At 40.6% G+C, this 14,548-nt stretch overlaps 1 protein-coding gene across 1 annotated transcript in view; it reads right to left on the minus strand.

Moving 5' to 3' along the window:
• Window positions 1-14,548, minus strand: part of LOC131556533 (calcium/calmodulin-dependent protein kinase type II subunit delta-like) — a 128,961-nt gene that overhangs the window by 41,026 nt on the left and 73,387 nt on the right. Inside the window, exons 6-8 of the mRNA XM_058803172.1 lie at window positions 11,230-11,284; window positions 5,495-5,560; window positions 2,003-2,075 (exon numbers count right to left, since the gene is read on the minus strand). Of these exons, the coding sequence (XP_058659155.1) occupies window positions 2,003-2,075; window positions 5,495-5,560; window positions 11,230-11,284 (194 nt within the window). The remainder of the gene's footprint in view (window positions 1-2,002; window positions 2,076-5,494; window positions 5,561-11,229; window positions 11,285-14,548) is intronic.

Consider the following 14,548-nt stretch of genomic DNA (forward strand, 5'->3'; position numbering starts at 1 on the left):
TCCACCACCATTCTGACTTACACGAGTGATTACAAACAGAGCAGCAGCAAGAACTTCTGCAGGTCATAAGAGGCTGCAAAAGCACCTCTCTGTTTGCTACTGAATCAGCCTAGATGGAAAGTTAAAAAAAATGGGATCATCCAAAATCTCCCCACCCCCAAGCATGCCATCATGTTGTGGACTGAGTTATTGGAAAAAAATCCATCAAGTTTTGCAATTCAAGGATCCATGCCAGCCCATAAGCATCTTCCACATCTTGCTGTTCTGCTCCTGGCATCTTCTTTTCAGCACATGGCGTTCTGCTCGATTTCACCACAGTCTTTCATTTAATTCTTTGGGTTTTTTGGCTTTTGCCACAAAGCTGTAACTGAAGAAGGATGGTTTTCTGCTTCCTCAAGTTTTCACTTTCCCGAATGAAACTGGGCACTACAGCTTGGCAGGAACACTTTTTCTCACACTGTTTTTCAATTCAGCCTGGATTTGCTAGAATAAGAAATCCACGCATGGTCTGGAGCAGGCAACAGCTGGATTAAATGTGTTCCCAAAGAAAAAGTTGTTTTGTGTGGATGTATGAAAAGTAATAGAAAGCATCCCTTATTCCATCAGCTTGCATAGCTACAATCCTGGCTTTTAAAATTCCTTTTGATGTAGAAGCACAGGACTGCATGTACAGCGTGGACAAGAACTACTGAAGCAGCTGGACAAATTTGACATTGTTCCCTTTAAACTCATTCCACATTACCCAGCTGTCATGCAAGATTTACAGATTGGACAGAGATTTGTCAGTCTCCTATTGTACAAATGTGACAAAGGAAAATCCAGAAGTGCATAATGAGTAAAAAATTTGGGGTCTACATCTTCAAAACTCACCCTGTTCTCTGAGCTTTTGGGGCAAACCCCTTTGTGTTCCCTTATGACAACAACATGGACCTTATAAAGTCAGACAAGAACAGTTTGTTTGGGAGTAAAAGTCTGGGAGTAAAAGCCAAGAAAGGCGACAGCATTCTGATTCCAACATTATTATTCATTATAACCACTAGAAACTCTTATCCTAGGAGGAAATTTCTGCTCCTCAGAATTCATTTAGAAAAAAACCGAAGCCCAAGAATCCGTGCCACAAGGGATTAGTATGTTTTGCTGCCTTAGTGTACACACCATTTTTTCTCTGCCTCATGAAGAATCGATAGTGCAGACTTCCATTTGATTTCAAAATAAACCATCTTCTTTTCCTTGAGGATCATGAAGCTCAAGTGCCCAAAATGCAAACTTACTATGAGTTCTGGGACAGCCTTCTCTCTTGGAGCCTCACAATGAAAGAAAATTATCTAGACTTGCTTCTTTCCTTGCCAACATATTTTAAAGGCAGAGAGCATTCCTCCAGTAGATGCCTCAGGCCATTTGGATATGTACACTGTTAAAAAAGAGGGAATGCTCTCTCAGCACAGTTTTCTTCAGGAAGGTTTCTATCCCAATGTTAAAGCTCATCTAGAAGGAACTGGTCTCCTCAGGTGAGTGTGGTGAGAACACTGTAGAAATTCCCGGTTTTTAAAGATGTTTTGTTGCCCAGTCATCATTTGCAGGAGAGAGAGGTCTCTGTACCAGCAATCCCAGAGCAGCTGGCCTTCTGTCACTATAAAATGCACAGCATGCAAAGGCTACTGTGCTTCCCAAAAGCACTACAGATTCTGCTGATGAGACACAGGAAGTTGCCCTCATGCCCTGTCCCAAAAGCTCTGGATGACAGTGGAAGACCATGTGTTCAACAAATACACGCAGTATTGTTCTGCCTGTACTGCCGGGTGCTGGACAGCCAGGTAGTGGCCAGCCTCGAGCAGATTCCCTCTGGTGAGCACGAACTTGTTCTTGCATATAGGTGAAGCCAAGTTAAAAACAAATGAACCGAGGGGAAAAGCAAAAGAGGGAAGTATTTACATTTCGGCTGCTGGCGGCCCTGTGGGGCAGGGATGCTGCTCCGGAAGGGCGGCGGGACAGCAGCACTCACCTTGAGGTCGCGATGGACCACGCCCATCTGATGGCAGTGCAGCACGGCCTCCAGGATCTGCTGAATGCAATGACTGCATGCAAACACCATGGGCGCCCGTTAGTTCCAGCAGCAGGCGGCGGGGCGGCGGCCGAGGGCGCGGCCGGGGTGGCTGCGCTCCGGCCCGGCCTGCCCTGCCCTGCCCCGCTCGGAGCACCGCAGCCTGAGGCTCCGCGGCGCGGGGCTGCCCTCACACACAGGCGGCGGGGCGGCTGCCTTGGCTTCGCTTGGACATTAACACCAATGACTTTTTAAACGGTAATTTTTAAAAGGAACAAATTTTGCCACTAATTCAAGGTCGTATTAAATATTTGGCATCCTCTGTGCTTTTTCCTCCTGGCTTACTCAAAGCCTTCACAGAGGCATTGAAGAATTGTAGAAGTTTCCAAAAAATTAGGTTAGAAATGGCAGCGATCATGGAGGTGGTCCCCAAGCCCCTCCAAGCCAGCTATTCCAGATCAATAATTAGCTCCTAGCCGCTTAATTTAGCCGGCAATCAGCGGCACTTGCCTCAGGGCTCGTCACAGCGGCTGCTCCTTGCGGCACTGCCCGGCGGGCCCCAGCGCGGCCGCGGCGCTCACATCTGCACGCTGCCACACATCACAGGCGGGGTCAGCTCCCGGCCCGCACAGCCACACACCCGGCACCGGGCACAGCGGGGCACAGCCAGCGCCTGGGCAAGAGACACTTTGTAGGCAGCCGTCCCCGCTTTGCCATGATGTCTATTAGGCCTGTAGACTTGCACACACTGAAAGAGGCATCATGCATTATTGTTGTTCGGAGGGTGAATAGGATAGGCAAGGGAGCATCGCACACAGCCCACCCTCTGCCCCTACCCAGCCGAAAGAAAACCCCAAAATTCTTATATGCAATTGATGGGCACCAGATACTGACCTTCAGGTCTCTGTGAACTATGCCATTTAGATGACAATGATTAACACTTTCTAGAATCTGCTGTATACAATGACTGCAAAGATACAAGGGCAGAATGGAAGGGAGAACATTTTAAAGGCACATAATCACATTAAATACAAAATGAAAATAAAACTTAAAAGAAAAAGTTAAAGAACAAAAACAATTTTACACCTCTTGACAAGTCTTGATTGCTGTTTGAACTGGAACAACAACATTGCTGAGATATTTCCAGCTCCAACACATCAAAAAAATGAAAAACCAAAACCAAACCAAAAAAGACATTTAACATGGAACATATGACACCTATGAGACAGACTCATCAGACTGTATTTTCATTCAGCAGTATCGAAGCTTTTGCCAGTTTCCAAAAACTGCCACAGGAAAAATAAAGTGGAGGCAGTAAAACAATTAGTGGGATGTTTTGGTTTTCTTAATTTTTGGTGGTGAAGTTAACATTACAACAAGGGCTGAAACAAGAAAATGGTCAGAAATGAGATGATATACAGAAAACAAATGAAACAATGGAAGTCAAAAGCTAAGGAAAAGCAAAACATTCTTCATTTTGAATTGAATGGTTTCTTTAAAACTATTAGTAGAACAAAGCCAAGTCATTCAAAAAGGCGGCATGCATTTTCATTTAAAATAGTGTCCAGCTCTAGTTTAGTTAGGATTCACCTGGGGAGTGAAAATCCACATTAAAAATTAAGACAAATATTTTAATTTGGTGCTTTCAGTAACTGAACTAGCACCTATTTTCCCATACCCAGGTGTGCAAGTTTTGGCCAATCCATGATGCCATAAAGCACAACTAAAATATTAATATTTTAGAGCACTGGAACTTTTTCAGACTTTTTTTGGCACCACAAGAGCTTAGCATTTTTTTTAAAGACATCGTTGTGGCACGAGTAGTGATGATAAGTAATACACAGTAGTCAAGATGCTGCTCATCCAAAACCTTTTGACCATGGAATTCAGAAGGAATGGTCATAATCAGTAACTGGAGCCCAAGCCTGAAAACCCTTTCTTAGGCAAGTAGTTCACAACTCACTGCTCGATTTGTCTGAGTACAGACTACTGGCGTGAGCAAGGGCTTGCAGGAGCAGACCAGTGTGACAGTCCTGGGAGAGGCATCCACAGAGAACAGCAACTACTGCTAGAGGGATACACACATACACACACTAGATATATCTAGATAGATAGATACACAAAATACACAGATGCATCATAACCAGATATTGCACTTATTTCGTCAAATTTGTACGGAAAAAATAAAATGTATATATATATATATTATATATATATATACACATATATGCACAGCCCCTTCCAAAATATCATAATTCTAGAACAGAAGGAATCATCATTGCAATTTTTCCTTTTAATTCCCAACTACCTTAAAAACACACAAGGACAACATATACTGGCCTTTGGCATCAATAGTGGAAATTTGCTTCAATCACAGCAGGGAAAAAATGATTTGAAAAATTTTTCAACATAGCTCCTCTTCTCCCACCCCACCTAAACCCTACTGCTGTTTTCTCTTTTACAGAGTGTTTTGCTGCGTGTTGTTTTTTATTTAAATGCCTAAAGTATTAATCTTTCTATCATTCCTACAGATGCAGTAAGATCTGGAAATGGAAGCTTCCTAATATTCAGAGTAACTTCTTGTCTGTTCATTATTATCCTACTACTGCTGTTAGGAATACTTTATTCTTTCCAATCATCTCCCAGTGATCTCCAAATGTAAAGGCATAATTTAAATTGCATGTACTAAATATGTATTATTGGGGGGGGTGTGTTTGTAAACACACAGAAACATAAGGATTCTTTAAATTTACTTGCAGATCAATTAATGTGAAGAGTGTGAACATATTTTCTTTAAAGTAATTGACCACAATGTTTAGGATTCTTAATTTTATGACAATATTTAAGATTTATTATTATATGAGGACAAACATGAGATGAGTGGCCCTGATACTTTATGCATGCAAATTACGATAATTGCCAACTTATTATTCAAGTTTTTCAACAAGCACTTGTAGAAAATTGCCAGAGATTTCATATTTGAGCTCAGACTATGAGACACACAGTATAATTGTTTATTGATGAAATACAACAAAAATTTTCTAATTGGAAAAGGAAATTAGCACTTCTGGACCGAGAACAAAAAATCATATTTAATGCAAAATTCTTTTACGATCAACTTATGCTTCAGACTTTGATCAGCAAATCTAAGAACCCACAGATGAGATACTTGAACTGTTATGTCCAGTTTGCAAAGGAAACAATGGGTAAAAGTAATTGAGATCCAACTTCAGCTTTTTCAGATCAGCAGACACCAAGACTTCTCATGAGTTCTCCACCACATGGTCGTGAGCTCAAACTGCCAAACTCTGCCCTTCCAAGTCTAAGAGAACTCCTGGAGAAATCCTAGAGTTTCACAGACTGTGCTGGGAAACTGATGCCAAACACCAGGATATATTTAAGTAACTATCTTAGAACTATCAAAGGCAATCATTAGAAAAACAAATTACTTACCTGGCATCTGCTTCACTGTAATACTCTCTTGCAACTATATCTTCAAACAATTCACCTCCAGTGACTCTGTTACAAAAAGCAAGATGGGGAAAAGGAGATTTCACAAGTGAAAATGTGCACCTTAAATTAACTTGACAGGAAGAAGTCAGACAGGACTAAGTGAAGTATTTGTACAGAAATGCAAGAGGTTTTGCAGCAAGGTGCAGGAACTAAAGTGGAGTGTTTGTCCATCCAAATCATTACATGAATAAAATGTATGTGGAGCAAGTGCAATCATAAATAGTAAATAAAAGCCAAGGGCAGCAGCATTTCAGGCAAGATGCCAGACATCATTTATGGATGTCAAAAGGAAGGAGTAGAACTACAAGGAAAAAGGGAACTGACCACCCAGGAAAATTGTGGCTGAAGCTCAATACAGTTCAGGATAAATTGAAAACTGCAATATTAGGCAAAGGTAAGAAATGCTAAAACACAACAATGCTAAAAAAGGAAAAGGGTCTTTCAGTGTAGATCAAATCACAAGAGAGGTGTACCCAGGTGCCAGAGGGGCTGGCTTTTTGTGCTGTGCCTAAAAAGAGCATTACTGAGTTGGAAGGGAAGTATCAGTAGAATCAGGGTACCTTAATCAGTTTAACAGCAGATTTTTCCTAGAAATGTTTCATTTATCTTTGTGGAGAAAATAAGAATAGCTAGTTAAAGCACCACTGAAAATAAGTTATGTACACGGGAAGAACTGTATGATCCTGGGGCCAGTAACAGAAGTGGCTTGGTTGCATACTCAGGAGCTCCTGGTAGAATCAATGGTTTAATGGTAGAAAGTGGTTAAAAAGCAATAAAACTGTGTTTTTATACTGCAAAGATCACAGTCCAGGATGAGCCCTGAGCAGGATGATGCCACAATCTTTGATTGCATCTGGAATAGGGTGACAGCAAGGTAAAATCCCTCCTCATATTGTACCAGTTCTAGTCACTCAAACTCAGAAAAGAGAACTGGATATGCAGCATGAACAGCTACCAGGCCACCCAGTCACTCATCAGATCCCCTCAGAGAAGCCAACCCAGTTTAGCTGGGCAAAACAAAGGTTAAGAGGGATGAAAATAAATACTTAAGATGAGCATTAGCCTGGATCTCCCTAGAGGGACATTGTAATGGATAATATTGGTACAATAATACATGAGCATACAATGCCTATCAGCAAATACAGGGTTAAAATCAGGAGAAGTTTTCTAGCAATCATTGTAAGATGAAGATTCATAAGCTCTTCAGTAATTTCATAACATTTGTCTGCCTGTGTCACAAGAGGGGACTCATAGCACAGGAAGACCCTTCCTGTAACATTCCCATGCTATAGGCTGACAGACTGGCACAGCTAAATGCAATTCTTCACATATACAGGTGCTTACATAAATAATTCCTAGATGAAAGATCAATGTTTGCATTTTATTGCTGGGTATGAATGTGAATATTAGCACATTACATTTCCAATAAATTCCCAAACATAAAAGCTTGAGTGTGCAGCAAGACACTTAAAGATGGAGATGCCTAAAAATCTATACTACAGTGAACACAATTAGTATCGAATACAGTTAAGTTAATTAGGATTAAAAATTCAAGGTGAGAATACTTGGAATGTTCAGAACTGTAACATTCACTTGCAAACTGCTGTACTAACACTTTGTAGAAGAGCCCAGTTTTCAGCCACATTAAACGATGACAGAAATGCCCTGCTCAACCAGCAGCCCAGCTCCTTTCGTGGAGAAAGGCCAGTTCAATAACTTGATTTTCATTATTTCATTTATATTTGAGTTACACCATCCTTTTTCTGAGTTTCTGTCTTACTGACTCTTAATGTAGAGATTTTCAGGTAACAGAATGCTATTTTGTACAAAAGTCTGGAGTAAAATCTAGAAGAGGTAGTTTGTTGCCTAATTTGTATTCTCTTTTTGCTTTCTGCCTTCCAGAGACTGGCTTTGGTTGCTGTAGCACAAAATGTTTGATTGATGCATATTTTGACAGTCTTTCATAACTCCTTTTTGCATATATATTTGTCTGCCACAGTTCTGGTAAAGAGGAATAATTCTCACTTTGTGATGAATGAAAAAACAAAGCATCCTTTGATCTTACTCTTTCCTAAAACACTTCTTTTTGATCCAAGCTAAAGAAAGAAAAGACAAGAAGAGAGTACTAAATTGATGTTTGCTCTTCTCCAGCATGGAGGGAGGAAGGGGATATGAAATCTTACATGCTGACACTGAACATTTGCTTGGTATTCACAACCATTGTTAAATGATGAAAAGACCTAAAAGCTACTGGTTTGTACAAATTGCTCTGGTTCTTTTGTGATTTTTGAGAAGAGCATACTAAAGTGGCAACAAATAAAGCACATAGGTTTGTTTACACAGAGGAGGTACAAGCAGCATGAAGCAACACCAAGGCACTCCACACCACTTTGAGAAAAACTGCTGGTTTATGTTTGCAAATATAAGAGATTAATTGGAAGAAACATACACATTAGCACAGACAGCTAAACCAGCCTCTGATGATGATCAGACTGGTGTGGTTTCCTCCTGGCTTACGTTTACTTCTTCAATTCCTTGATAATGGAAATGGGAGGAAGCATCTTACAGTGGCCATAGAATTATTAAATTCATCTGTGGCCTTTCTACTTCTGAAAGAGAGGCCCAGGTACTTACCTGAGGCAAACACTGTTTTCCAAATTAGGTTATTTTTTTGTATTTTCAGTTTATTCTACACAGTTCCTGCAGTTAGAATCTAAAAGCAAGGCCAGGATTCTTAACGTACCAATTGTTGCATCTCATCAAGTGCATTAAAACGGGAGGCACTGAAAATAGAGAATCTCATTGACTTGCACAAGAGAGTTTTCAAGTGCTACAGCTGTTTCCATTCAGATACAGCAATTAATACTGACAGAATTGATTGGATTTGAACTCATCTAACATCATTAAGACTGAAGACAGTCTCATTCGTGCTTAGCAACTGAAATGGTCCAACAGACGCAAATCCTGACTGCAGCTGCTCTAACCAATAGGGAAGGGCAGCAAAAACTTCATGAAGTCCATTATTAAATTCATGAAGTTCATTGTTCAATAGCCATTTTCCACATGGATTTCCAGAGACTCCCACCTTCCCATCTGACAGCAGAACTGTTCACCCAAAAGCATGTCTGCAATGGAGTACATTCAGCACTGTTTCTTTCTCCAGATAAAAGCACAGCCTGAGGTATACAAGTGAAGCAATAGGCTGCAGACATCTCTGTGGCATTTAATCCAAAGAGATTATTAGAAATTCAAAACAGAAAGTAACAATGATTGTTTTTTCCTATCCACAGAAAGGGCAGTCTTCCCCTTCACTTTCTTACGTGGGATGAAGTCTGAAAGAAATTTCTGAGGAAACAGCCGTACCAAATCCCACACAGTCTGAAAGAAATCATTAAGAAAATGACATGATGGCATGTGTGGGTGGAGTGACAGTGTTACACCACAGTCAGGCTCCTGCTGAGTAAAAACTAAATAAAGAAAAGCAGGTTCTTGACCTGTGTGTTCAAGAAGTGCATACAGTACCTTTTTATCATGGCAGCAACCACATGTTTGTAAAAGGTGAAGTTTCACTAACAAATAATACTAGCGAGCATTAAAGCAACAAGTTCTTAATCTGAATGTGAAAAATCAACTGTGAACAGGCATTCCCAGTAATTTGGCAAAAGTTTCTCAAGAATGCAACCTGTTGCTGCTCCAGAAACAATTATCAGTCAGCAAAGTCACTGCCTCTGCCATTTAGACATTTTCTTTTTTGCAAAATAATTTTTACAAACCCCTCAAACCACATGGCCAAAACATAAAAGCTTTATATATACATATATATATATGTTTGAGGCTGTTCCTCTGTTTGTCCTGAATGGGACTGACAGGGAACAGAGGAAGTTCTAGCCAAGGCAGAACACTTCCTGTGGAATCTAGTTTTCTGCCAAGGCAGTATCTTTGGGTTACACATTAACATTTTACTGCAGAACACAGGCTTCTATTTGCTCCCTTACTATTGAGATCTAGATACTGTTATCTACAATTCTGAAGCTGTTCAAATGTTCTAGTTCACATCACAATCATAACCCCCTGAGATAAGTCTGGCACTATACATAAAATTTAAGGCAGACGTGGACTAACTGCAATTATAGTATGGCACACTTCCTCACAGTACAGCAGTACAACAACAACAAAAAAAGCCACTGTTTTTTAAAAGGGATATTGTCCCTAGAACTAAGAATTTTACATGCACTTCTTAGAAATGTTCTGAATTAAGAAGCTTTTTCCAATTTCACATAGAAAGATTTCCTTTGTAGCCCTTAAGGGAAAAAAAAGAAGCAAAATAAACCCCAGTGCATGTCAGAGAACAAATATGTGTGTTGTGCCCTGGAGCCATTTCCAAGCCAACAGTCACAGCACTTACCTGGGACAGACACAAATCACACACAAGCTTCTCTTGAACCCAGTTAGGATTTGAGTCCTGAATCCTGAATGCCTTCACTGCAGACAGACTATTTTAATATTTGTGTATTTCTAGTCTGAAATCTAGTGCTGAAGAAGTCTTTAAAGATTTCTTTAAAAAAAGGTTAAGTCAGGAAGTAAACCAGAATGCAACTTGAACATGAAAGCATACAATTGCTTGTGTGCAGGAAGATTCAGGTTCTAACTTAGCCATGCTGAATGCAAATACTTCTGTTTGTATGCTTAGAAATGGGCTATACTCCATTTCAGGGGAAATAATGTATTCTCATTCTAACCAGCAAAACCACAGGGGGACCTAAGAAAGCTCTTTGGGTAGGTGGGTGACTGTGCTGTCTGTTAAACCATAAACTGCCTGGAAAAATTTACAGTTCAAAGAGAGAATTTTACTTAAGTCAGTCTTGCAATACAATCCCTATCATTCAGGTTTGTCCATATCCAAAACCATAAGCAGTAACTTTTCAAATGAGTGGCAAAGTTTGCCCATCCCAGGGAAGACTGAAGAAATCAGTTTCTCTTTTCAAGTTATGAACACACAGTTCATGCTGTCACCATCCCTGCTTCCACTAAAAAGCCTTATCTGGAAAAAACAAGCTCCATGCAGGCCCAGTCGCTACATGAACAACGCATGGGACCTAAATTCCTGAAGCAAAAGAGAATATCAGTAGGAAATTTCGTTTCTATATGCTGGGCACTTTACATTCTGAGTGGTGTCAAAATGAAACATTATAAAGCAGTAAGATATCAATCACGAATAAAATACTAAAAGAATCTTTCCCTCTCTAAACTCAGGCTTACCTTTTTAATCCAGCAGTTGAGACTTTCTGTAGGGAAATTAGTGTTCCACATGCTTTTTTTTAATCTTTCCTTTAGACATCTGACTTGCAGCAAATATTTATTTCTGAGTCTATCTTTGATTCGCTTTGGCAGGTAGCACACAACTTTTACTTACATACCTACACATTATATTAAAATCCACTTCACCAGTGGAGTTTTACTAGTTTTTATGGAATAAATGGGATCCTTCCAGAGACACTTTGAAATGAGTTCTTGCACATGCAAAATACGAACTATGTTCCTGTCCTTCCAGCTGTTTGCATCTATTTGTGCAGCTCATGGCACCAGAACCAAGCATTTATCTCATGAGCTTGCACTTGCATCTCCAGGTGTAGCCCACTCCCAACATGCTAAACAAATGCAAAACAAATACTTACAAGTCAAAGACTAAGTAATGGAATCCTTCTTCTGATATGCTGTCATGGAGCCGCACTATGGAAATGGGGAAGAAAAGATAAACACCAGTCACCTTTTCCATGTTTTGATGGCTGTTGCTGGTTTGGGGAGAAGGAGGGGGGTTATAATTCTACTGCAGAGCTGGTATTGCACCTCTGTATGTTCTCAGCTGTGGGTTTTGGGGCTTTGTTTTAAATTCCCTACCCTCAGAACTGCCTTTTCCATAACTCTTACTTTTCTAACGTCATACCACCTTTTTCTCAGCAGTATTACATCTTACAAGTTGTAAATAAAGCAAGATGAGGAAAATCCCCCCACAATTCATCACAAATTTCAGCAGAGTAACAACCTACTAGGGCTTGTTAACAATTTCTCACACATACTGTGAAGAGGTGCAAAGAGAGAAATCTCCTGGCCAGCGTAGAACATCCTAACTAAGCCCTTGTGCCACATTTCCACACCGCTCTCTGTGTCCACATCTAAAGCTTTCCCTGAAAATGTGCTTGTCAGCTGCACCATCTTCCCTTAGGATTTTAAGAATTCACACCACATCATGGTACAACTACAAATTAAGTCCTGTGGTTTTCCTTAATTACTTTAAATGAAATTGCAATTTCCAAAGGTAATACAGGAAGCCTTGTCAAGTAGTTTGATCCAAATAATTATCACTTATAGAATCAAATGAAAAAATCAGGGTACCCTAAAAGTGATCTGTGTTCAAAGCTGAGCTGAGCAACTAAGTGTAAAAGAAAAGAATTTTCAGATCTCGCCAGATGGTAACTTTCTGTATTAATCATTTTTTATACAGGACAAATAAACATGACTTTTTAACTTAATAATATTTAGCCTAGAGAAACATCTTGTGTTTACCCAATACTGAAGAGAAAACCAGCTCTTGGCTGACTCAGTGTGCAGAGCTCATGATGATTCACAAGAGCCAAGTAGGTCTAAATCAGAGTTTGTGGTTTTGGCTGGTTCTGTATTTCAGATTACTCTGTGTTTTTATGAAGGGGCCAGCCAACACCACCCTCCACCCTCCCAAAAAAACCCCTAACTTCCCCAAATCAGCTTTCTGTCTGCCTGCATTGAGCTGAGCTTTCAATACCCCCAAATGTCTCATCTTTAAAGCAAACCAAATGTGGGATGAGACACCATGTACCAGCTTAGAAGAGCACCTTCACATTTCTAGCTGAGGACTGAGACCCCTAAAACATCTGGCTGTTGGCACATTGCTTTGTACAGCAGCATCAAAGATACTGCTCATGAAATGGGATTTAGTACAGCCTCTTGGGTATGTCACAGATGCTATACAGCCCTAAACCTGTAACATTTGCAGCTCACTTGGTCTGCTATGCATGTACATCTACAAAGAAGTTCGCAACTCTTTAAGCTTTGTACATAGCAAATGACACTTTTCGATAGAAAAATCCTGTTCATTAAATAGACTAGTAAGAACTCCAAGCACAGCCTTTTCAATTCAGAGCAAACATTTTCATCTGTCATATCCCTATTACCAAGAAGGCCAGGATGGCACCCTGGAAAGCTTCTCAAGCTTTGGTGTCTGCCTGAAGCAGGAGGTGCTTTTGTTTTGTCATTTCCTTCTCCAGAACAGGACTTGGTTCCAAATACCTGCAGAACCACAGATCTGTCCCTCAGGACTAGAAAGAGGCTGTGATTTTAGATGATGGATGATGTTTTGATCAGCCAGAGGAGCCTAACTCCCTGCTAGCCAAACTCAAGTCTGACACATCTTCAAGGATATCTTCTTCAAGGATCACATTCTTTCTTTTCCTCCCAAAGGCCTGAATCACAGAAGTGAGATGGAACAAATCCTTCTCTGAATCAGGCTCATATACCCCTAAATGTTTCTGAAAAGGAAAACAGGCTGAGGCAGCTGGGGAAGATGAGAGCTGCCTTTTGGCACGTGCTCATGTTGGCACCTTTGGTCAATCCAGGCACGTGGTTATGTCTGTGAAGTGGAAATGCCAAATAAGCAAGGGCAGAGGAGAGCAATCCTTGGTGCAGAGCAAAGGGTGCACCACGGCACTGAGGCTAATCCAGCACAGCCCAGATATTCTGCCTGCACTCAGCCTGCCCTGGAGAAACGAGGGATGCTGGGATGACAATTTGAGAAGATACTAATTCCAAGAGGGGATGCACTACAACAAGTATTTGTTCAGTCACTGCAGACAGATACAGTTCTTCACACATCCCTATCAGGCAGGATTCAGGCATGATCAACCAAAAGGCAGCAATTATAGAGGTTTTTCATCCAATACAATAACTCCCATCAGAAGCTCACACTGCCATTCCTATTTCTTCAGAGTCACAAAGCACTCATCACTGGTAACAGTTCCATTTATCTTTTCTCAAAGGACCTCAGTTAGATCAAATCATTATTAACTGCACATATTTCATCAATGCTGTTATTAACAAACACATGAGAGGGCAGCAAGGAAATGGAGGTAGCTCCTTTACCTCCTGCCTGCTGTGGCCCTGTGGTCCCTCTCCTCTACTGGGTTCTTACCAGATGCTGAACAAACTCAGACACACTCGTTGCTCCTAAGCAATGGAACGCCTGACAGGAAGCCAGGGAGCTTACAGCCCTGGGTTGTAATACTGAAGAAATACTGGAAGCCCACAAACCATCAGGAACAGCCCCACTTTGGCTTCAGCACTGATTTTCACCTGAAATACTTGCTAATCATCACACTGAAAATACCCTAACAATAATTTTAGGGAGAACTCCTATTAGCTTGATTAGCTTCCATTTAGCCAATCTGACCAAAAAGTAAAATGATCTCCTTTATGTGACTTTTTCTGCTGAACTGCACTATTTTGTGCCTATCCCACAGAAAACAGCTTGATATAATGGCCAAATAACTTGATGATTTCCTTTTTGAATTTCTGCCTTTAAAGAGAAAAAAAATCAAAATAATAGTATTCCACATACTTCCACTGAAAATCAAATTTTTCCAGGCAAGGAGTCAAGTCAAACAGTCAATAGTCAGAAAGAAATTCTTGATGACAAAGATATTTAACCACAGCTAAACTTACTGCCTAAAATATTTGTGTGAAACTGCTCGTGATCATTTGGCTAAATTTGGATCTGAATTAGTTCATGATACACAGACAAACTATTGGAGAAGACTGAACTTCACACCAAAGTTCGGTTGCATGGTCGGGACAGCAGCTGCACAGATGTGCACCAAGGTGCCAAACAACCAGAGATGCTCCTGGGGGAAAACTCTCTCTGTGGAACCCCATCCACTGTGTTGATGAACAGAGTATGGAAAAGGA

This window comes from Ammospiza caudacuta, chromosome 4 (genome assembly GCF_027887145.1).
Source record: "Ammospiza caudacuta isolate bAmmCau1 chromosome 4, bAmmCau1.pri, whole genome shotgun sequence".
Classification (NCBI taxonomy): Eukaryota; Metazoa; Chordata; class Aves; order Passeriformes; family Passerellidae; genus Ammospiza; species Ammospiza caudacuta.